The following is a 23,911-nucleotide window of genomic DNA, read 5'->3' on the forward strand; positions in this document are numbered from 1 at the left end:
AACTTACACATCTGTGAAGGCACCATTAATGCTGAAAGGTACATACAGCTTTTGGAGCAACATATGTTGCCATCCAAACAACGTTACCATGGACGCCCCTGCTTATTTCAGCAAGACAATGCCAAGCCACGTGTTACATCAACGTGGCTTCATAGTAAAAGAGTGCGGGTACTAGACTGGCCTGCCTGTAGTCCAGACCTATCTCCATTTAAAAATGTGTGGCGCGTTATGAAGCCTAAAATAGCACAACGGAGGTTGAACAACTTAAGCTGTACATCAAGCAAGAATGGGAAAGAATTCCACCTGAGAAGCTTAAAAATGTGTCTCCTCAGTTCCCAAACGTTTACTGAGTGTTGTTAAAAGGAAAGGCCATGTAACACAGTGGTGAACATGCCCTTTCCCAACTACTTTGGCACGTGTTGCAGCCATGAAATTCTAAGTTAATTATTATTTGCAAAAAATAAAATAAAGTGTATGAGTTTGAACATCAAATATGTTGTCTTTGTAGCATATTCAACTGAATATGGCTTGAAAAGGATTTGCAAATCATTGTATTCCGTTTATATTTACATCTAACACAATTTCCCAACTCATATGGAAACGGGGTTTGTATTTGCAGTCCCAGTTAGACACAATATATGACTATTCATGAAATGCAAATGTGATGACACTCGTGATATCGCCCTGTCTCTACTCTGTCTGCATCATGGTACTCGATGTTCTAGACACAGACACTGATACGAGACCATGTCCCTTTGCATAGATAGAGAAGTTCAGCACAATTGATAATAACTATAGCAACAGCCTTTAAGCATAAGAGTTGTGTGATAACTTCCACATAATTATTGTAATACTTGTGGAATTAGAATGCAATCATCCATTTTGTATACTGCTTGTCCTGATTAGGGTCATGGATGAGCCTGACTTTGGGCAAGGAGGTGGTTTCCCCACACTTTGGACTGAATGCCAGCCAATGGCAGGGCACACATAGACAAACAAGTATTCACACTCCTATGGATAATCCAATGAACCAAACAAGCATATTTTTGGCCTGAGCACCCGGAGAAAACATGCAAATTTCACAGTGAGGTGTTCTGAGTCCTAACTCTTGTGACTGTAAGACCGAACATGTTGATCACTTGGCAACCTGGGATATTCATCAATAAAAAGAGCCTGTGCAAGCCTTGTTTCTCACGGTGTTGTCTGTCTTCCATGTGTTTGCGTCTCCAGAAGGGGCTACAGAGGCAGAGCTCAGCAACATTGAGGCTCAGATTGGCTGTCGCCTTCCAGGAGACTATCGATGCTCCTACCGCATCCACAATGGCCAAAAACTGGTGATTCCAGGGTCAGTGTCTACCATCGGAGCTCCGTCAGTGCCGTCGTCTTCCAACCAGCTGTGTGTGTGTGTGCGTCCATCCTCAGGTTGATGGGAAGTATGTCGCTGTCTAACCACTACCGCTCAGAAGTGCTGCTGGACATCGAGACTGCGGCGGGAGGTTTCCAGCAAAGGAAGGGGATGAGACGCTGCCTTCCACTTACCTTCTGCTTTCACACCGGCCTCAGTCAATACATGGCACTAGAGCACACTGAAGGGCGCCGCATGTTTGAGACCTTCTACCCCTGCCCTGTATGTGCACTTCCTGTCCGCTTAGGCAGCGTTACTTGTGTGTTACATGCTATTTGGCTTTGTGTCTTCCAGGATCAGACAGCTCAGGACCCCTCAGCAGTGGACATGTTCATCACAGGTTAGTTGCTAAGGCCATGTTGACAGGACATGTGTATGTGAGAAGATAAATACATGTTGACACTTAGTATGTGAGAAGATAAATACATGTTGACACTTAGTATGTGAGAAGATAAATACATGTTGACACTTAGTATGTGAGAAGATAAATACATGTTGACACTTAGTATGTGAGAAGATAAATACATGTTGACACTTAGTATGTGAGAAGATAAATACATGTTGACACTTAGTATGTGAGAAGATAAATACATGTTGACACTTAGTATGTGAGAAGATAAATACATGTTGACACTTAGTATGTGAGAAGATAAATACATGTTGACACTTAGTTTGTGAGAAGATAAATACATGTTGACACTTAGTTTGTGAGAAGATAAATACATGTTGACACTTAGTATGTGAGAAGATAAATACATGTTGACACTTAGTTTGTGAGAAGATAAATACATGTTGACACTTAGTTTGTGAGAAGATAAATACATGTTGACACTTAGTATGTGAGAAGATAAATACATGTTGACACTTAGTTTGTGAGAAGATAAATACATGTTGACACTTAGTATGTGAGAAGATAAATACATGTTGACACTTAGTATGTGAGAAGATAAATACATGTTGACACTTAGTATGTGAGAAGATAAATACATGTTGACACTTAGTATGTGAGAAGATCAATACATGTTGACACTTAGTATGTGAGAAGATAAATACATGTTGACACTTAGTATGTGAGAAGATAAATACATGTTGACACTTAGTATGTGAGAAGATAAATACATGTTGACACTTAGTATGTGAGAAGATAAATACATGTTGACACTTAGTATGTGAGAAGATAAATACATGTTGACACTTAGTATGTGAGAAGATAAATACATGTTGACACTTAGTTTGTGAGAAGATAAATACATGTTGACACTTAGTATGTGAGAAGATAAATACATGTTGACACTTAGTTTGTGAGAAGATAAATACATGTTGACACTTAGTTTGTGAGAAGATAAATACATGTTGACACTTAGTATGTGAGAAGATAAATACATGTTGACACTTAGTATGTGAGAAGATAAATACATGTTGACACTTAGTATGTGAGAAGATAAATACATGTTGACACTTAGTATGTGAGAAGATAAATACATGTTGACACTTAGTATGTGAGAAGATAAATACATGTTGACACTTAGTATGTGAGAAGATAAATACATGTTGACACTTAGTATGTGAGAAGATAAATACATGTTGACACTTAGTATGTGAGAAGATAAATACATGTTGACACTTAGTATGTGAGAAGATAAATACATACTGTATCTGTGTTTGTGTGCACTCAGGCTCATCCTTCTTAGAATGGTTCACCACATATGTGAACAATGTGGTCACAGGAGAGTATCCCATCATCCGAGACCAGATCTTCAGGTACATTAGTGTACAAAACCCAAAAGCAGTGTAGTTGTGTAAATCATGAATAAAAACAGAATACAAAATGTATAAATCCTTTTCAACTTATATTCAATTGAATAGACTGCAAAGACAAGATATTTCATGTTCACACTGAGAAACTTTTTTTTTTTTTGCAAATAATCATGAACTTAGAATTTAATGGCAGCAACACATTGCAAAAAATGCATTTTTACCAGTGTGTTACATGGCCTTTCCTTTTAACAACACTAAGTAAACCTTTGGGTACTGAGGAGACACATTTTTGAAGTTATTCAAGTAGAATTATTTCCCATTCTTGCTTGATGTACAACTTAAGTTGTTCAACAGTCCGGGGTCTCCTTTGTGGTATTTTAGCCTTCATATTGTGCCACACATTTTCAATGGGAGACAGGTCTGGACTACAGGCAGGCCAGTCTAGTACCCACACTCTTATTCTACAAAGCCATGCTGTTGTAACATGTGCAGAATGTAGCTTGGCATTGTCTTGCTGAAATAAGCAGGGGCGTCCATGATAACATTGCTTAGATGGCAACATATGTTGCTCCAAAAGCTGTATGTACCTTTCAACATTAATGGTGCCTTCACAGATGTGTAAGTTACCCATGTCTTGGGCACTAATACACCCCCATACCATCACACATGCTGCCTTTTACACTTTCACCCTAGAACAATCTGGATGGTTATTTTCCTCTTTGGTCCACACTTTCCAAAAAACAATATGAAATGTGGACTCGTCAGACCACAGAACACTTTTCCACTTTGCATCAGTCCATCTTAGATGAGCTCGGGCCCAGAGAAGCCGACGGCGTTTCTGGGTGTTGTTGATAAATGGCTTTGGCTTTGCATAGTAGAGTTTTAACTTGCACTTACAGATGTAGCGACCAACTGTAGTTACTGACAGTGGTATTCTGAAGTGTTCCTGAACACATGTGGTGATATCCTTTACACACTAATGTCACTTTTTGATGCAATACCGCCTGAGGGATCCAAGGTGTGTAATATCATGGCTTACGTGCAGTGATTTCTCCAGATTGTCTGAACCTTTTGATGATATTACGGAGCGTAGATGGTGACATCCCTAAATTCCTTGTTGAGAAATGTTGTTTTTAAACAATTTGCTCAGGCATTTGTTGACAAAGTGGTGACCCTCGCCCCGTCCTTGTTTGTGAATGACTGAGCATTTTATGGAATATACTTTTATAGCCAATCATGGCACCCACCTGTTCCCAATTAGCCTGTTCACCTGTGGGATGTTCCAAATAAGTCTTTGATGAGCCTTCCTCAACTTTATCACTCTTTTTTGCCATTTGTACCAGCTTTTTTGAAACATGTTGCAGGCAGAAAATTCCAAATGAGCTAATATTTGCAAAAAATACAAAGTTTTCCAATTTGAACATGAAATATCTTGTCTTTGCAGTCCATTCAATTGAATATAAGTTGAAAGGGATTTGTTGTATTCTCTTTTTATTGACCATTTACACAACGTGACAACTTCACTGCTTTTGGGCTTTGTGATATTTGAAGAGTGCACCATCATTAACAAGTTGTGATGCTGAAGGTATGTGCACGATGAAAGCTGCGCGACGACCACCGGGGACATCACCGTCTCTGTTTCCACTTCTTTCCTGCCCGAGCTGTCTTCTGTCCATCCGCCGCACTTCTTCTTTACTTATCGCATCAGGTAACATTTGTCCCTTCCCTCACTCTGCACTGCCTTGACACGGCCTCACTCAAAATGTCTCTTTACTTTAGAATAGAGATGTCGAGCAGCGCGCCGCCTGAGGCCGCTTGTCAGCTGGACAGCCGTTACTGGAAAATAACCACCTCTGACAGCAACGTAGAGGAGGTCCAAGGCCCCGGCGTGGTCGGTACGCTGCTCGCATCACATGACTCTTTTTAGATGAACTCCAATGGAATGTAGTGACCAGCTCAGTGTTTGCAGGAGAGTTTCCCGTCATGACACCAGGCAAAGTGCACGAGTATGCCAGCTGCACCACCTTCTCCACACCTTCAGAATACATGGAGGGACACTACACCTTCCACAGACTTGGTAAGAAAAGAAAGACTTTTATTGTGGAAAGCTGCTTTGAAATGTTTTCTCCTTTCAGACAACAAGGAAGTCTTCAACGTTGCAATCCCTCGCTTTCAGATGGTGTGTCCGCCCTTCAGAGAGCCCGTGTCGCAGATGGTGAGTTGAGCGGAATCACCAGTTGATTTGATTGTGTGATGAGGCCTTAATCTTCCTCCAATCAGAACCAGTCAACTAATTACACATCAAGCTTGGATGAGCATAACAACGACCGTGGCGACCGAGACGAGGACAACTACAACAATCTGAGAGGAATCAATATGGCCGTCTTGGAGGGAGCGTGGTGCCCGCGACATATTTAATGTTTATGCTGAGACGTTGCCAAGGAAACCTATCCTGAGTTTTTTCTGGTGGTGGATTGTGGGAAAGCCCTAGGGCCATATTTCCACACATTGGGCTTGTGAAGCCTTTTACAAAGAAGGCAAGGCAAATCTTCAAAGCTTCACACTCGACCAAGAAAAAAGTAGCTGTCAATCATTGCTGTTTTCTCTTTTTAACACTTTGGTCGGGAGATTGTACCACAAAACAACACATATTGTTACCCTGATCAAGATTGCTCTGTTTTACAAGCTGGGATGTGCTGCTCCTTTTTTGGAAGAAAAATACCCATCGGTGCTTTAGTTTGACATCTTTTATTGCAGAAAATTCTTGTAAATCTCTTCCTTATGTGGAGAAGCTAAACATTTGTGCCTCCTTTACTGTTTGTCAGAGAGAACCTTTGATGTTTTTTCCTTTCAATTTTTGTCAAGAAAATGATGGGTTGATATTTTAGGGGTACTCAATAAATCTTCATTGACTTGGATAGCGACATATTTAATCAGCTGGACATTACATCATCTCCTCTTCCCCCTCTGCAATCAACCTCCGTGCTCTCTTCCTCCCAGCTCTAGTTGCTTTAGTTTCCACCTGGCCCCATGCCCCTACGGCCTCCTCGTCCATGGCCAAGCCCTCCACCCCTTCCCCCTCCTTGCATCGGCTGCAGTGCCTTCGGAAGCCGCCCAGGAAGTGCGACCTGAAGCTGCAGAAGGGGCAGATGAAGCGTCCCGGGCGGTGAGCGGCTCTGACGTGCTGCTGCAGTTGGCTTGGCAGGAAGAAGGAGGAATGGCAGCCTTTGCAGCTGTAAGGCCGCTCCACGTCATGGCAACGCACCACGTGACTTATGACAAAACCTGCGTGATGAAGAAGAGCGTTAGCTCCGCGCTTCCCTCGCATACTTTTAGGACTCCTCACCTTTCATTTTGGTCTTCCAGCCACAGATGAGACAGACGTAGCGGTTGGAGGTGAACTGGACCACCTGGGCCGTCGCCTCCATTTCCTCCTTCAGGAGGGCGGCACTCATCTTGTCCTCCTCCTCCTCTTCTGTGCCGCTACTCAAATGTTTGGGTGAAGTGTAAGCCGTGGTGTCTCGTTTGATCCTTTGGATGACATACACCTGGGGGATGCTGTGTTTGCGCACCACATGGCTGATGGCCTGCACTTTCAGCTTGTTTTTCCAGCTGCAAATCAGGCAGTGGTACACCCCTTTTTTAAAGAGGAGCACCGTGTTGTCCGCTTTGACTGAATCCATCCTCTGGGAGGCGCCGTCTTCCTCCTCCCCACTACTCTTTCCCACAGGTGGTGTGGCATCTTCTTCATCGGCTTCCTTCGCATCCTCCTCGGCTTCCTTGTCCCCCTTCTCACTCTCGTTATCTTCCCCGTCAGCGACTCCTCCCGCCGTCTCATCCAAACAGTGCTGGGCGATGATGTGCTGGTACAGTTTGCTGAAGTCTCTGCTGGTGTAAAAGCACTCTGCACAGTGGAACAGCTGGGCGCCAATCTGATATATTATGATGTTCCCCAGGCGACCCATGGCCACATCATCCAGGCAGGTGGGGTGGGTGGTAGCCATGTGGGACAGTTGGTGAGCATGGCTTTTGGAGAAATTCCCACACAAGGGACACTGAAGATGTGCAGCAACATGGGGGCCTGCCTCACCCCGGAGCTGCAGGGGAAGAGTGGGTGAGTCACGCCTCTTTGTCGAACAAATCATTGCAATTTTTCATTTACCAAAGTGTTGGAAATTGGACTGGACTAAGTGAATCATTGGTACCTTAGAACTGCCTAGAACAGGGATGTGAAAGTGGTTCTCACTGAGGGCCACATGGCAGTTACAAGGCTGCCATCAGAGTGGAACAGTCAATAATGTAGGATTGTGCCTCTGGGTTTCATTATTACATCAATTGTTTTAAGTAGACTACAAATTTTACATTTACAAAATGTTGCTGTAAAATGTAGTGTTTCGTTGTTTTTACTGTAAATGGAAAAACAGTACCACGTTTGTTTTTCTGGGGGTTGACGGAAAAAGCTGGCAACTTAGCTGCCAGTTTTTCTACCGTACAAACAAATGTGGCGTCTTTCCATTTAAAGCAATGCACATTAAAAACAACAACCGTAGATTTTACACTCAAAAACCGGCAGCTCAGTCAACAGAATTTTAACGCAAAAAAACATTAGTCGTTTTTTTCAATTTACAGTAATATGCTGTAAAGAACAACGTAACATGTATTGGCATTTTTATTCATTTGATTGGTAGTTTGCTGTAAAGTTAAGTATTTGTATTTAGACAAAAACATGTTTTGGAAGTATGATAATATACTGTTAATTTTTGTTGCAATATTGGATACTATTAACGTTTAAAATGTATGCAATTTCAAGCGGTACATATTTTTTCTCTGTCAAACAGAAAAAAGTCGATTACATTTAGTGAGAAAATATGAAATACTTTATTGACACATGTCATTTCCAGGTGTTTGCGGGCCAGATCTGGCCCCCGGGCCTTGACTTTCACATCAAATCCTTCTTCTGGGATATTTGTAGATACCAAAAATGTTTTGTCATAGCTGCAACTGGAGCAATCCTATCTGCTGGTGTTTCATAGTTATACAAGTCAGTCATTAGTGGTTTAGATATTGAACATTATTGTATGAAACCAAAATTAAAGTAATACATCAAGTAAACACATGTAGTGTTGTTTACTTGCACTCCATTATTAGTGTTAAAAATGTCCAAGTATGTTCATTCAGTTGCGTTCTAAGTATGGAATGGATAGTATTTGCATGTCTTAATTGTTCAAAGTATGGAATGGATAGTATTTGCATGTCTTAATTGTTCTAAGTATGGAATGGATAGTATTTGCATGTCTTAATTGCCTGAAAGGGATGGAATTGCATCACCAATCAGGAGTCTCAGCAGGTGAGCTGGCTCAACTAACTCACTATCTCTGCAAGAAGATGTATAATATTGAAGATCATGTGTTGTGTCTGTATGCTTTATATAATGACTAATAGCACATAGATTGTTTACACAATGACTAATAGCACATAGATTGTTTACACAATGACTAATAGCACATAGATTGTTTACACAATGACTAATAGTACATAGATTGTTTACACAATGACTAATAGCACATAGATTGTTTACACAATGACTAATAGCACATCGATTGTTTACAATGCTCATCATTTGGGCAAACAGCAGACAACACAGCGGCTAAAGTCTAACGTGCTGAACTGTAGACATTAACACCGACCTGACTCTCCCCGACTGAAGCCATCAACGACTACAAAGTTGTTATCCAGAAGGAGTGCAAGAATCAAAGCACGAAACGATTGCAAAACTGTAATTTTGGGGCAAAAACATCAAATAAATGAGATCTCTGCTAGCGTAAGACTGACCAATCAGAATGCGCAGATCTTTTCCTGTGCCTTGAGGCCCACCAATCACAGTGAGTCTCTCTTGTGTACACTATGGGACGCGCATGCGCATACCTGTGCCTTGAGGCCCACCAATCACAGTGAGTCTCTCTTGTGTACAACTCTATAGGACCCACACGCGCATGCGCATACCTGTGCCCTGAGGCCCACCAATCACAGTGAGTCTCTCTTGTGTACAACTCTATGGGACCCACACGCGCATGCGCATACCTAACTTACAACTTTGGAGTGCGACTCGTACAAAACATCACAAAAATAACAATTTGTGTACTTTCGAAGTGTTGGAAAGTAGCTTCGAATAAAAATAATATTTAAATTATGGGCGTGAAAAGAAAGCTTGTTAAGTTTCATAAATGTGACCACCAAATATGTCACCCAGATTCATGGCTTTTTATTTTTGATTGATTGAAACTTTTATTAGTAGATTGCAGAGTGAAGTACATATTCCCTACAATTGACCACTAAATGGTAACACCCCAATAGGTTTTTACACTTGTTTAAGTCGGGGTCCACTTAAATGGATTCATGATACAGATATACAGGTAAAAGCCAGTAAATTAGAATATTTTGAAAAACTTGATTTATTTCAGTAATTGCATTCAAAAGGTGTAACTTGTACATTATATTTATTCATTGCACACAGACTGATGCATTCAAATGTTTATTTCATTTAATTTTGATGATTTGAAGTGGCAACAAATGAAAATCCAAAATTCCGTGTGTCACAAAATTAGAATATTACTTAAGGCTAATACAAAAAAGGGATTTTTAGAAATGTTGGCCAACTGAAAAGTATGAAAATGAAAAATATGAGCATGTACAATACTCAATACTTGGTTGGAGCTCCTTTTGCCTCAATTACTGCGTTAATGCGGCGTGGCATGGAGTCGATGAGTTTCTGGCACTGCTCAGGTGTTATGAGAGCCCAGGTTGCTCTGATAGTGGCCTTCAACTCTTCTGCGTTTTTGGGTCTGGCATTCTGCATCTTCCTTTTCACAATACCCCACAGATTTTCTATGGGGCTAAGGTCAGGGGAGTTGGCGGGCCAATTTAGAACAGAAATACCATGGTCCGTAAACCAGGCACGGGTAGATTTTGCGCTGTGTGCAGGCGCCAAGTCCTGTTGGAACTTGAAATCTCCATCTCCATAGAGCAGGTCAGCAGCAGGAAGCATGAAGTGCTCTAAAACTTGCTGGTAGACGGCTGCGTTGACCCTGGATCTCAGGAAACAGAGTGGACCGACACCAGCAGATGACATGGCACCCCAAACCATCACTGATGGTGGAAACTTTACACTAGACTTCAGGCAACGTGGATCCTGTGCCTCTCCTGTCTTCCTCCAGACTCTGGGACCTCGATTTCCAAAGGAAATGCAAAATTTGCATGGTTGGGTGATGGTTTGGGGTGCCATGTCATCTGCTGGTGTCGGTCCACTCTGTTTTCTGAGATCCAGGGTCAACGCAGCCGTCTACCAGCAAGTTTTAGAGCACTTCATGCTTCCTGCTGCTGACCTGCTCTATGGAGATGGAGATTTCAAGTTCCAACAGGACTTGGCGCCTGCACACAGCGCAAAATCTACCCGTGCCTGGTTTACGGACCATGTTATTTCTGTTCTAAATTGGCCCGCCAACTCCCCTGACCTTAGCCCCATAGAAAATCTGTGGGGTATTGTGAAAAGGAAGATGCAGAATGCCAGAGCCAAAAACGCAGAAGAGTTGAAGGCCACTATCAGAGCAACCTGGGCTCTCATAACACCTGAGCAGTGCCAGAAACTCATCGACTCCATGCCACGCCGCATTAACGCAGTAATTGAGGCAAAAGGAGCTCCAACCAAGTATTGAGTATTGTACATGCTCATATTTTTCATTTTCATACTTTTCAGTTGGCCAACATTTCTAAAAATCCCTTTTTTGTATTAGCCTTAAGTAATATTCTAATTTTGTGACACACGGAATTTTGGATTTTCATTTGTTGCCACTTCAAATCATCAAAATTAAATGAAATAAACATTTGAATGCATCAGTCTGTGTGCAATGAATAAATATAATGTACAAGTTACACCTTTTGAATGCAATTACTGAAATAAATCAAGTTTTTCAAAATATTCTAATTTACTGGCTTTTACCTGTGTATATATATATATATGTGTATATATATATATATATATATATATATATATATATATATATATATATATATATATAGACCAACCTGCCAACCCCAATTGAAAATGCATAGGTTGCATGTGAGACACATTTCCGAGGTCAGAGGTTGCATCGGGATCTGAGGTCCAAAGAAGAAGCGCTAACCTAGTTTGACCTAAGAATGTAGGCTGGAGAAACGTGTGGAGGTCAGTGGCCATCTGCAGACCTGGATAATCCTCATTAGTAGATTAGCCAGACGCAACAGGCGACACTTGTGGAAAGATCACATCTCTCCTCTGATGCTTCTGGACTGCAGCGCCATCGCACGCTTGCTTCCATGAGAGAAGATTTGGTCAAAAATGTCAACACTGATTATGAGAATAGATGGATTTTTCTTTTACGGAACCGTTTCGGTGTGAAGCAAATATTCAATTTTTTAAAAGGAGGACGGCTTCTTTTTGGATTATTCTGCACCTTTGGGCTTTTACTCTGCAGACTGTAGATTAGTCATGTAACCTTTTATCAATTTAATGAAACAACTGTGAGCTTTGTGGGAGAAGTCTCCAGAAGGTTGGCAATTCTCTTTGGCTTTGATTGAGACAACCATGACACAATGATTTCCTATGTGGAGTGTTTGGGTGGAGAAGGTGCAGGGCCCGGGGTGGCATCTCGCTGCTGGAATTTGGGGCCCGATGAGGAGCTGGATGAGCTTCTTCCACGCAAGATGGCAACCCTTCAGCCGAAGACACAGGGCAGTCTTCGGCGACGTCTGCTGAGCGCTAAAATCCATCAACACCATGAAGCTATTTGGAGGAGTCACGCAGATAGCGCCGGATGGCCACCCGCAGGCCACGAGAAGACCCTCCCTCCTCATTCTCAATATTGCGGCCCCTGGTTGTATGCCCAGCACTGCACACCACGACCCCAAATCCACGCAACCGTCTCTTCACAGGCTCACAATAAATTCTTCTTAACTCCAGAAGTGAATGAAAAGCAAAGTCTGCCATCCCATCAGGTGCCTCGCCCTGCTCTCGCCCAGTGGCGCCGGACAAGCTTTTGCCCTCCCAGCCCACAGCCCCGACCTGGTTATGACCGTCCTGGCTCCAGACCTCAGACACTAACGCCACCTTTCAGGAAGTCAGACATGCCGCCTCAGGTCCACTACCATCCTAGCAGGAAGTGCAAGAACAAATTATTCTGCTTTAAAAAGCAGCAAAGCTCCGAGCAGGAAGCCACACCTCTTTTACACAAAGGTATGACCGCAATTTTGGAGAAGTCTTTGCATTGTATCTACAAGAGTTGTGTTACTAAATGAGTCTTAAACTAATGTATCACTGTAGCAGGCTGCTCTCAAACCATCTTGGAAGTGGTAATGCTGGATGTGGAGGTTAGCGGTGGCCTTTTGATTGAAAGGCTGGTTGGATGTACTGCCAAATTCTCTGAAACACATTTGGAGACCCCGTATGGTAGAAAACATTCTTGCAACTACTGTGGCATCGTGTCGTGTAATAAAACTGCAAAATATTTTTGCAATATTAATTCTGTCCAATCAGCCTCTTGATATACCACCCTTGTGAGGTGGATGAATTATTTCAGCAAAGGGCAAGTGCTCACTAACGTGGATTTAGACAGACTTGTGATTAATATTTGAGAGGAATAGGTCTTTTGTGTACATACATTTTTTTTTGACGCATGTTCAGTTCATAAAAGATTGAAGCAAAAACAATAGAGTCATATTTTAATTTTTCTTGTGTAGAAAAATATTAATATTCCGGTACTTACAAGCATCGATGCATACCTTTTTATATTTAGGTCTCCAAGGAACTTATCATTAGATTTGTCTACTCCTCACTCGGGATAAGTATTCATAAGATTTTTATGATTCCAATTCCATTTTCGGTTCTGCTTGACGATTTGGTTCTTTATCAATTTTCCTATCAATTCAAACTTGGATAAAAAGGCTAACAATCAGGTTGATTAGCATCAAATTTGTTTTGTTTAGAAGAAACATGAGTGTAAAAAAAACAACAACAAAGCGCATTAAGAGATCTACAGCCTTGATGGCGTGCCAAAGCTCTGGGGTTCTCAGAAAAATAACAATAATATAATACTACCATTCATATAATATTGTGGAAATAAACGGAATGTTAAAACAAACATGATTTTCTAAAGAATATGTGAGTTGACCACATAAAAGGTTGCAGGAATGTTCACCAGAGCTGATGCATATGAATTGAATGTTTATTTCTCTACCATACGGGGTCTCCAAAGGTGTTTCAGAGAATTTTGGCAGTACATCCAACCAGCCTTTCAACCGCAGGCCACAAGCCCAGGACCTCCACATCCAGCATTATCACTTCCAAGATGGTTTGAGAGCAGCCACCCGCACAGCTGCTGCAACAATGGCTTTGCATAACCAAAGAAAGACATTGTACATAAACAGTCAGAGACTGCCTGAAGGAAGCTCAGGCACACGCTCCTCGTCCTCATTGGCATTTCCATTTGTTGCAGGAGTGGACTATCATTCCACAGTGCACAATCACAACTCTTTGCGAAGGAGATGTGTTGCACTGCACGAGGCAAATTGTCATCTCACTAAAACCGACTGATTTTACAGTAAAACTGCACATTTTGGATTGGTCTTTTATTGGTCTGAGGCACAACTGTGCAATCATTGTTTTGTCTAATTATCATTTTGATATGCCACAACTGTGAGGTTGATGGATTATTTGGGCAAAGGAAAAGTGCGTGAGAAGCATTCATTTCACGTTTACAACTAATAACAGCAGGTTTGTAAATGAGCTGATATGACAGTCAGTGTTAGTTAATAAGTTGTTTATTTAACTGCAGACAATGTTGCTCCTGGTGGAGATTCACTTTCGCTTTGTACAGGATTGAAAATGTGTCATTCATGCAAAGTTAACACGCCTTCTGAGTGCTAATGTTAGTCTCTTTAAAGAACTATCCACGTTTTAAGTATTGCAAGTTGCCCTGTTGTCATCCTTTTTCACTCCAGTTTGTGCTGCTTGTGCACCGTGCGTAGTAACGTCGTGATGAGGGAATCCTTCATAAAACTAGAACATGATTCTCAGATATCGAAACACTGAGAGCCGGTTTTCAACAAGAACCAGTTTTCAACTCCCATCCCTATTCCTCAACCTGAAAATGTAAACTTTTACCACCTCTGTTCCTTTGCCACGCCACACCTAAACAAATCCCACAATCCTCGGTGACCCGTGTGCAATAACGAGCTAATGTTCAGGTTGCGCACATTTTCTGATTTGCACACTAATTTTGGGGTTGATGCTGCCATATGCCAGAAGACCCAATCAGGTTTTTCATAACCGTAAAATGGCCTTGTTTCAAAATAGGCAATCTGGAAAAAGGTGTCTCAAATGTTTTGAGTAAATGCTAGATTCTGGTCAATGAAAATGGAGCTGAAGTGGGCCTGATTGTACTTGCTCATTTTCATATATAACACAAGATGATCTCAGATAATATTTAAGCAGAACTGGTTCTCCTTTGATTAACCCTGCTTTGTGTAAGCTTCTATGTGTGTTTGCAGGGATTAGCTGCAGCTCCCTACACAGCTTACTTCCAAGACAAATGGGTTTATCATTCAACAGCTGCTACTTTTAGGTGCATTCGGATCCTGCAGAACCACACCTCAATCTAGACATTGCACTTTTATTAAAGCTATTATTATACTTCTCATTCACATTATGATTGTACCAATTCAAATACATGAATACTGTTCCTGCTCACTTACTACACAAACTGTTGTGTAACAATGTGACCCACTTACTGTTTCATTATTCAAACTAATGAAACCATCATAGGCAAACGACTATCTGTCAGGCATGAAGACAGAAGTTCTTAGCTGTTCCACTGGCCTTCAATCAAAGTCATTCAAAGTTTATTTATATAGCCCCAAATCACAAGTGTCTTAAAGGGCTGCACAAGCCACAACCACATCCTCGGCTCAAAGTGTGCCTTAAAAGTTGGCACACTTTGCTTCCCATCTAATTTTGTGACAGCTGTTGACGATCAACAGATAGCCATTCCAATTGTAAAGGCTTTGTTCGGTCTGCTTTTTGACACTATTTCCAGTGTGTACACAACTCAATCAGAGGTCGTGCCGTACACCTTCGCAAACGTCTTTTTCCATTTTGAATGAACATTTCTTAAAAAAACGACTGATGCAACACATCAATTAGATCCATAACACTGTCTCACTTAATTTACCATAGTTTGGTAGCAACAAACAAAGCTAACAAACGAAATACTCAGTGACAGTTGTGGTTGCTCCCTGAGTTGTCATTACAGGTTCAAGGTTCAAGGTTCAACTTTATTGTCCCCGCGGGGAAATTTGTCTTGGGCACAGTGCATCATTGCTTTCTTAACATACCCAAAAACAACATAAGAAAAACACAAGCACAGACACAACCACAACCATACAACTAACATTTAAACATCAGAACATGGAGCTTGATAGACATAGGTGGCACTTTGATGTAGGCATAAAATCTACAGTATGGAGATAAAGATAAAGTACCAATGTGCATTGCACTAGAGCTCATGGATAAAGTGCTGTGTGCTAAAGTGCTTAGTTCTAAAGCGCTATGTGCTAAAGTGCTATGTGCTAAAAAAGTGCTAACCTATGTATTAAAATTCTATTGCACATTGTTGGTCAGCTTAATGGACGCTGGGACAAATGATAATTTAAGGCGGTTAGATTTGCATAGTGGGACCCGGAGTCTTCTCCCTGATGGCAGGGTTCCATATTCAGGAAAGAGTGGGTGTTGTGAGTTGGAAATAATTTTCTTAGCTTTTTTCCTAACTGCCTGCTCATAGATGCTCTGTATAGGCTCATATTCTTTCCTCCCTACGATTTTCATTGCCGTTTTATGCAGGAGCGTGTAAAGTCTGTCAAATGTGTTTTAAAAAAAGCAGAGGTGAGTTGCATATTTAGGTGGTGTGAGTGTGTCTTAAACCACTTTTGGAGAGATGCTGGTGTGTCATGCTGCTGTTTACCATAGCAACAGCCTCTGTAATCTTCTCAATGACCATGGAGCCCTGTGTTGATGATCTCCTTCTGTCTTCAGCAGGGGATGGGGACAAGTGGCCTGTTCACTACACTACCCAGAATCCTAAGCAGGGTGTGCTCTTCATCCCTGAAAAAATAAGATCCAGTGGTCCTGTGGACTTGCAAGGTCAGAAGCCAAATCTATAGCATGGCGCTTGGGAAAATGTGTGACTAGTTAAGAAAAAAACAAATCTAATTGCTTCCTCTCTACATGGATGTGTATGTAGTACATTACGGACTAACCCAGAATGGAGGCAGCATACCGACCACCTCACTTCTCTGCAACTCGGCCCCTGACTTCTGCACACCCTCTGGAATCCACCAATCAGAGGGCACTGTGCGCAGACGCTGGTGGGACAAAAGCAGAAAGATGGTGAGCATTTCTCATGAATATTACTCGGCGGTAAATGATCACTTAATCCAAAGCAAGAAGGGAAAACACTATTCAAAATAAATGATCATGAGTCAAATGGAGGTTTACAGTATGTTGTATCATAGTATGAGCTACAAACCCTCTGTGCCTCAATTTACAATTTACCGCTACTTGCTGATTAAATTCTCTGTGTCGTTTTTCCTTCTGTTCTCTCAGAGGTCCACATTCTGGGACTTTCTCTCTCAGTCGTGCTTTTCTGTTTGTCTCAAGTTGTCTGTTCGGAGGAGAAAGGTAATCATGGACTTGCAGACTAGAGTAGATCTGTACTTTGACCCAGAGGTGTTGCTCCAATTATAAAAAGATCTGATCCCACAGATGTTATCAAGTCTAACTACATTTTCTGCCTATTTTGTGTTGAATGACAAATGAGAACTCCGTTGGTTTTAAGAGTAATGTTAAACCACGGTAATTGAAATTCAACTCCATTACTCAGGAAATGATTACTCAGGCTGTAACAGTACGTATATATTGGCTATAAAGGTTTTGGGTCCGAACAAAATGTTTTGCATTGTTCAGTAGAGGTGGGAAACTGGAGGCTACAAGCTGGAACTAATTATGCTGCACTTCAGGCAATAATGCACTTTACTTTTCTAAAACTAAAATAATAATTCACTAAGACGGTTCAAACTGCTACTGTTACACTTGCATATCAAGGGAAATGATGCAAACCACATGGGTGTCCAGAGATCCAACTGTTACGCCCCTAATTCATTCTAAATTATAGGTTGTTTGCAATCTCTCTGGTTCAAAATGTACCTAAAATATGTGACCTACAGGTAAAACAAGACTTGACAGAATGTATATAGAGTTCAACTAATCTGTCCTACTCTACTAACCCTAGCCCAATTAGATTAAAGTCAATTTAAAGTAGAACTACCCAGTTGCATAAACCAAAATGTGGTTACAGTCCTCAGTGTCCTCATATGAAGAGGAAACCATCATGGACAACAACACGCCACCTCTTACCCCACTTGTTCTCAACCCTGTTGATCTCACTGCCTGTTGGAATATCTTCACTTGTGAGCTGGAGCTTGGAATGAAAACGGAGGTGACTGCTCGACTCCCAACCCCAGAGGAGAAGATGAGGCAGCAGGCAGAGGCCATCGCTGCTGAAATAGTTCCTATCAACATTACAGGTGGGAAAAAGATCTGGACTAGACACTACGTTATGCCAACCAGGACTTCATTTAGACTTGACTTGAGACTGAGCTCAGACTGGAAACATGAAGTGCTGATTTGACCAGAACCTCCACAACAAAAATAAACTTTTCAAGACTTGCCAAAGCTCAAGCTAACTAGTTGTGTCTTCCAACTTGGTGACAGGTGAGAATTTTGATCGCCAGGCCAGCTTTCGAAAAGTAGCTTCCAACACTGACTCCATGTATTGCGGCTCTCGGAACCTAAGCTGCCACAAGACAGTCACCAAGATCCCTGTTGATGCTATCCAAAAACAAGGTAGAATCTTTAGACTATTGTTCCCACCACATTCAATCAAAATCATCACTTCACTTTCATTCCATATTATGTGTTCTTCTTTAGACTTACCTGAGGGTCAGTCTTCTACAGATGCCCGACTTGACTCCTCCCCCGGCCAACAGGAAGAAGATGAACTCGCCAGGAAGAAGAAAGAGTCGTTGTCAAGAAAGATCCGAGCCCCTAAAGGGCAGGGGATATCCAGTCTCATGGCATCCCTCACCTTGCCACGTGTCAACTCATATCATGGCCTTGTCCTCTCCTCTGAGGTCCACAGTCTCCCCTGCATGCCCACCAACTCCTCCTTGTACTCAGACGACAGCTGTGACAGCGTCTCGTACAGTACACTTAGCGCCTCCTCTTCCTGTTCCCAGGTTAGTTTCCATAAGTCATTGTTTTTTTTGATTGATTGATTGAAACTTGTATTAGTAGATTGCACAGTACAGTACATATTCCGTACAATTGACTACTAAATGGTAACACCCCAATAAGTTTTTCAACTTGTTTAAGTCGGGGTCCACATTAATCAATTCATTGTCACCTGTAATACTGAAAGAAATGAAAACTAAAACTGTTTTCAATCTGTAGGGATTCCCCAACGACCATCAGCCCGTGCTTCTCTTTGACCCCATCTCAAGGGTCATACCTCAGTCTCCTTCTTTATCCATTTCTCCCTCACATCTCAGCAGCCCTGCCAATCCTCAGAAGTGTGGGAGGTCTTCCCCCTGTGATCAGGCTAGCCAGTTTCAAGATGCAGCCCACAGCCACCCTATTTCCTCCTCCATCACAGTGTCTCAGGATAGCTGTCTGACCCTTTCTGTCTGCAGCAGCGGTTTTTTATACCACAGAGAAGAGTGCTTCGAGCCCACATTTTCCAGCATACCAGCTGGTGGCAACTGGAGTACCAATGACCAGGAGACAAGTCCAGTTTCCCTAATCTCCTCTGGTTGCGCTTCCCCTTGTAGCATTGATGCCAATGCCGTGGTTTCTGAGGATGTGACCCCATCTACTTTGCAGACTCGAAGCAGATCATCCAGTACCTCCTCTTACCGCAGCATCTTGCTTCGCAGGTCCAAGCGCCCACCTCCCCCACCTTTACGGTGCGACTCCCTCAGGCATCAAACTGACCGCAGAAAGGCATCTCGTCCATTATCCAGCCCCTCTCTGGAGCAAAGCTCTTCATCATCACCCCTGACCTCCCATGATCCCTGGGTACCAAGGAACCACACCAAACGCTTCCAAAGCGAGCTGCACAGTGGCTCAGTCACTACCTTTGAACCTTTAGCTGTAGACCGCCAGGCAGCTTCATCAACCGCTGACCACCCTGCCCTCATCCCTGGTTCTCCAGTCTCAAAAGAGGAGAGGGTCAAATCCTCTGTTATCACCAATCCAGCTGCTTCTTCAATCCCAAGCCTTCAACATCAATCCAACACTCCCCCTTCAGTCACCCCTATCTCTTCTCTTGTCACAACAAGCCCAGGAGCCTTCTCTCTTCCCCAAACGTTCTTTTTCTCCCCCGGTTGTGCATCCTCCATACCCCTGTGTCCCAAAACATTAAAATCCCATCCACCAGAGAGGGAGTCATCTCTATCCTCTCCATTTTCTTCCACCCACTCCCTATCATCTTGCACCTCCTCTGACTTATCTACCAAGTATATTCACACCCCTCCCCACTTTCTTCCGGCTCCTCCTCCTCTACCACCTTTAACTCTTACCCTTCCTCCTCCTTTGTCTCCACCTCTGCCACCTTTATCTCGTACCTCTCCTCCTCTGCCACCTGTGTCTCCTATTCCTCCTCCTCCGCCTCCTCTGCCGCCTACACCTCACCCCACCCCTCTATTACCATCTTTATCCCGTCCCCCTCTTTGCTCACTTTCATCTTGCAGTTATTCTACTCTTTTTCCTTCACCCATTTCTTCTTCCCTTTTGCCATCATCAATTCTACCACCTACACCTTTTCCACCTCCTCCCCCTCTTCCTCTTACTTTCGCTGCACGGCCCCCTCCTCCTCCATACTCCCAGTCCTCCCATTATGCTGCGCCATCAAAGACAGTATCATCAACCCACTCTCCTCCTCCTTTTCCTGCTGCTATCCCACACTCGTCTAAGGGGTGGTACTCTCTTTCAGACATTAGTACATCCCCCAAAACTTGTGTGAAAGGGTTAAACCTACTCCCATGCCCCCTCGTCACTTCACAGGCTTTGCAGGGTGTCAAGCTTCGGTCCATTACCAACCAGGAAGTTCCAAACCAATCCAGTACCCCGCTTGTTGACTCCAAAGTTGTCTTGTTGTCAAGCAGCTGTGCTAATGCTAATATTAACAGTCATACAAATGCTTATCAGCATGATATGAAATCAGACGCAGCTTCTTATAGCTTGGTCTCTACTGAGTCAAAGCAGCCTGGACTATTGCCATGTCCTGAATTCATGCCTGCAAATGAGTCTCTTTACACTTCTTTCCATAATGCTTGCCAAGATGGTCAGTCAGAACATCATAATGAGGAGGGAGATGGCAAAACAGTCAGTGATGTAAAGCTTTATCCAGGTGAGGCTGTGAACTTGAAGACAAAGACTGCTCTTCCAAACAAGCCAGACCTTAGCATTGTTGGGGTAATGGCGTCTCCAGAGTCCATAGGAGGTCTGACATCTGATTTTGTGACATGGAACCATATCACATGTACCACGGTGGACAAAATGGCACACAAACCTGACGACATCTGTACGGTGTCACCTCCTGGTTCACCTCTTATTCTACACAGAAATCCAGATCTGCCACTCCACAATGAATCATTTCTACAGAACGTTGGCCCAATGGGTACCATTAAATCCACAGAATGTGTCACTGCACCCACAGGTAACACATTTCACGGTGACACCTCACAGAGCAATCATAGCTGCCAGTCCTCAAGCAAGATGGGCACGTCACCATCCTCCACAACCAGGGAAACTCTGCACTCCGGTGATGGTACCACGATAAGGCCATGCTGCACTTTAGAGATATTAAAAAATCGTAGCACTTTAGCATTCCAAACCAGTGTAGGGATGCCACTTAGGCAAGAAGTGGACAGACAATGTCATGGTAAGAAGATGAAGTTGTCACCATTTGGGAACAAAGAAGATCAGAAAGACCGACAAACACAAGAACATGCCAAATCATGGAAGAGGACAGCAAGTAGACGCCTGTTGATGACATCATTAGCTAGGAGTTCCTCCTCCTCGTCCTCATCATCATCATCATCATCGTCATCCTCAGATGAAGAGATGGAATCCCAGCTGCTGACAAATGAGAGCTGCTCTCTGAGTAGTGTGCTGTCCCGAGACAACCTGCAGGGTTCAATGCCAGATCTCCTCATTGAAGAGACAGCGGAGAAAGAGGAGGAGAGTGCCGCCAAGATGATGGATACTTGCAAGCATTTTGATGGTACGCTGCTTTCCGTAGTTATTGTTTGATGGCTGCTCTGATGCCATTTTTTCTTGTGTTTTTTTTTACAGCCAGTAAGTTGATTGAAAGTGGAGCACAAACAACTGAGGACCTGTTCACTGTCATTCACAGGTAGAAACACTAAGACACAGCACGTACTTACATGCACCTTCATCCACTTCAATTCATCTGCTTTTCTCCCGCTTCAAGCACTGCATTATGGGAAGGAATGGCTTGATGGGCATGCTGGTTGATGTTTGCTGTAAGTAAAGTCCATACCTTAGATTTACTTACCCCACATTGTTCCAGCCATTCCTACTCTTGCTTTGACGATGTGAATGCGATGTTTGCAGTGAAAAAGTCTCATTCTGTTGTGGCTCAGGTCGAAGCAGAAGATGTTTGGAAGACGACTCTTTCTGATGATTTCAGCCGACCACCGACCTCACCCGGTGGCACAAGCTTTGACTTTGGGAACGCTCAAAAGTCAGAGATCATCAAAGAGTGAAGGCCTCAAGGCGCTACTGCTGAGGAAAGGGAGTTGAACAAACTCACCCTCTGGGATGTTGGCTGTGGAGCGCCCTGGTGCCTTTGGCCTTAAACAAGCCAACGTTCACACCACACACTTGTTGGAGACCTTGTGTCAATCCACTCTTGATGTTCCACTGAGGTGAAAAATGTCACACTTCCCTTCATCTGTCTTCCTCCCTTCTTCCTCTGCCATACGCATACTTGCCAACCTTGAGATCTCTGATTTCGGGAGGTGTGGGGGGGGAGTATATGTACAGCTAGAATTCACCAAGTCAAGTATTTCATATATATATATATATATATATATATATATATATATATATATATAAGAAATACTTGACTTTCAGTGAATTCTAGCTATATATATATATATATATATATATATATACATTCTTATGTTCATGACTATTGATTGAACACACAGAACAAGCACATTCCTTAGAAAATGTACAAATCATAAATAAATGTCTTGACAAAACACGTCAAATTAGTTGAAAATTTGGAGGGAAAAAAATGGTGGCGTTTCAAACCCACAATGAAGAGCACTATGAATGTTCTCAGTAAATCTAGAAACTTTGAATCTAAAAAACAGATAACAACTCTTCTATGTCAAATACCTTATTTGTCATTTGCACGTATTAATGTTGTGCTAACTCTATGAAACAGAGGTAGAAAATATTGAAGAGGGTTGACTTACTCTCTGTGATGACTTTCCTCATTTTTGACAGACATTTGGGCAATGAGGATGCAAAGCACGATGTGTTCCAAGCAGAAGACGTCAAACGTCAGGTTTTACTCTTCATTTGGGTCAAGGAGAAGGAACCGCAGCCACTTTACTGTCGGAAACTTCACCCTTTGCTTGCTTAACAGAATTGCTCTGGCGACATCCAGTGGACACATTTAGACCAGCTGTTTCTTTCATTAAAAAAAAATGTTTTTTTACTTGGCAAACTCATCACGCGGACCGGATCAAATGTGTCAGTGAGCCCGTGTGACACCTCTGAGGTCAAGGGAATAGAAGGTCATGTGTTTGGTGCTCACATGCCCTTGGGATGCAGATATTGCCTAAATATAAGGGAATTTAGGATATGGAAGTCCGAGACTACAGAAGGATTACAATCATTTAAAGGGGAATTCCCTATTTTTGACTTAGAAATGTTATTCTGCAGTGTTGGATACTTGTGGTGGACAATGTCAGAGCGTCCAATCGTAAAGTTCATGCAGTTTTGTGTTTTGCAATCATGTTGTGGCCAGCAAATCTATTTATTGTTTATCAATGTCTTTTCCAACGTGACTAAAAAATAAATAAATATATATATATATTTATATATACATCCATTTTCTACCGCTTGTCCCTTTTGGGCTCGCGGGGGGTGCTAGAGCCTATCTCAGCTGCATTTGGGCGGAATGCTGTGTACACCCTGGACAAGTCACCACACACTAGGGACCATTTAGTGTTGCCAATCAACCTATCCCCAGGTGTATGTCTTTGGAGGTGGGAGGGGCCTATCCCCAGGTGCATGTCTTTGGAGGTGGGGGGGGGGGGGGGGGCTATCCCCAGGTGCATGTCTTTGGAGGTGGGAGGGGCCTATCCCCAGGTGCATGTCTTTGGAGGTGGGAGGGGCCTATCCCCAGGTGCATGTCTTTGGAGGTGGGAGGAGCCTATTCCCAGGTGCATGTCTTTGGAGGTGGGAGGAAGCCGGAGGGACCCCACACAGTCACAGGGTGAACATGCGAACCCCACACAGAAAGATCCCGAGCCCGGGATTGAACTCAGGACTACTCAGGACCT

At 42.8% G+C, this 23,911-nt stretch overlaps 3 protein-coding genes across 8 annotated transcripts in view; 2 read left to right on the plus strand and 1 right to left on the minus strand.

Moving 5' to 3' along the window:
• The window catches only part of fbxo3 (F-box protein 3), a 12,015-nt gene extending 5,934 nt beyond the window's left edge, over nucleotides 1-6,081 (plus strand). Inside the window, exons 4-12 of one of the 2 annotated variants that reach the window (XM_061924178.1) lie at nucleotides 1,231-1,345; nucleotides 1,423-1,627; nucleotides 1,700-1,745; nucleotides 3,082-3,166; nucleotides 4,749-4,871; nucleotides 4,943-5,058; nucleotides 5,133-5,240; nucleotides 5,299-5,378; nucleotides 5,444-6,081. In XM_061924178.1, coding sequence (XP_061780162.1) covers nucleotides 1,231-1,345; nucleotides 1,423-1,627; nucleotides 1,700-1,745; nucleotides 3,082-3,166; nucleotides 4,749-4,871; nucleotides 4,943-5,058; nucleotides 5,133-5,240; nucleotides 5,299-5,378; nucleotides 5,444-5,581 — 1,016 coding nt within the window. In that variant the 3' untranslated portion in view covers nucleotides 5,582-6,081. The remainder of the gene's footprint in view (nucleotides 1-1,230; nucleotides 1,346-1,422; nucleotides 1,628-1,699; nucleotides 1,746-3,081; nucleotides 3,167-4,748; nucleotides 4,872-4,942; nucleotides 5,059-5,132; nucleotides 5,241-5,298; nucleotides 5,379-5,443) is intronic. The other variant, XM_061924179.1, reaches the window with a different exon arrangement.
• Nucleotides 5,893-9,013, minus strand: LOC133571112 (uncharacterized). Its single transcript, XM_061924181.1, has 3 exons — nucleotides 8,851-9,013; nucleotides 6,510-7,260; nucleotides 5,893-6,448 (listed from the first exon to the last, which is right to left on the minus strand). Exons 1-3 carry the CDS (start codon nucleotides 8,872-8,874, stop codon nucleotides 6,108-6,110), a joined length of 1,116 nt encoding a protein of 371 aa, XP_061780165.1. The 5' UTR covers nucleotides 8,875-9,013; the 3' UTR covers nucleotides 5,893-6,107.
• A 2,513-nt stretch (nucleotides 9,014-11,526) lies between these two features.
• Nucleotides 11,527-23,615, plus strand: LOC133571113 (uncharacterized). Of its 5 annotated transcripts, XR_009810277.1 has the most exons (12): nucleotides 11,527-12,431; nucleotides 16,284-16,391; nucleotides 16,492-16,637; nucleotides 16,854-16,928; nucleotides 17,605-17,833; nucleotides 18,021-18,152; nucleotides 18,237-18,544; nucleotides 18,759-21,591; nucleotides 21,663-21,723; nucleotides 21,802-21,853; nucleotides 21,974-22,258; nucleotides 22,848-23,615. XR_009810277.1 is itself a non-coding variant. In XM_061924182.1 (11 exons), the coding sequence occupies exons 1-10, from the start codon at nucleotides 11,792-11,794 to the stop codon at nucleotides 21,827-21,829; spliced, it is 4,560 nt and encodes a 1,519-aa protein (XP_061780166.1). In that variant the 5' UTR covers nucleotides 11,527-11,791; the 3' UTR covers nucleotides 21,830-21,853; nucleotides 21,974-22,355. The 5 variants fall into 5 exon arrangements, 4 of the variants coding, with proteins under 4 accessions (XP_061780166.1, XP_061780169.1, XP_061780167.1 ...); XM_061924182.1 differs by lacking the exon at nucleotides 22,848-23,615 and having other exon boundaries at nucleotides 21,974-22,355; XM_061924185.1 differs by lacking the exon at nucleotides 22,848-23,615 and having other exon boundaries at nucleotides 18,103-18,152; nucleotides 19,241-21,591; nucleotides 21,974-22,355.
• Nucleotides 23,616-23,911: the final 296 nt, after the last annotated feature.

Source organism: Nerophis lumbriciformis, linkage group LG28 (assembly GCF_033978685.3).
Source record: "Nerophis lumbriciformis linkage group LG28, RoL_Nlum_v2.1, whole genome shotgun sequence".
Lineage (NCBI taxonomy): Eukaryota > Metazoa > Chordata > Actinopteri > Syngnathiformes > Syngnathidae > Nerophis > Nerophis lumbriciformis.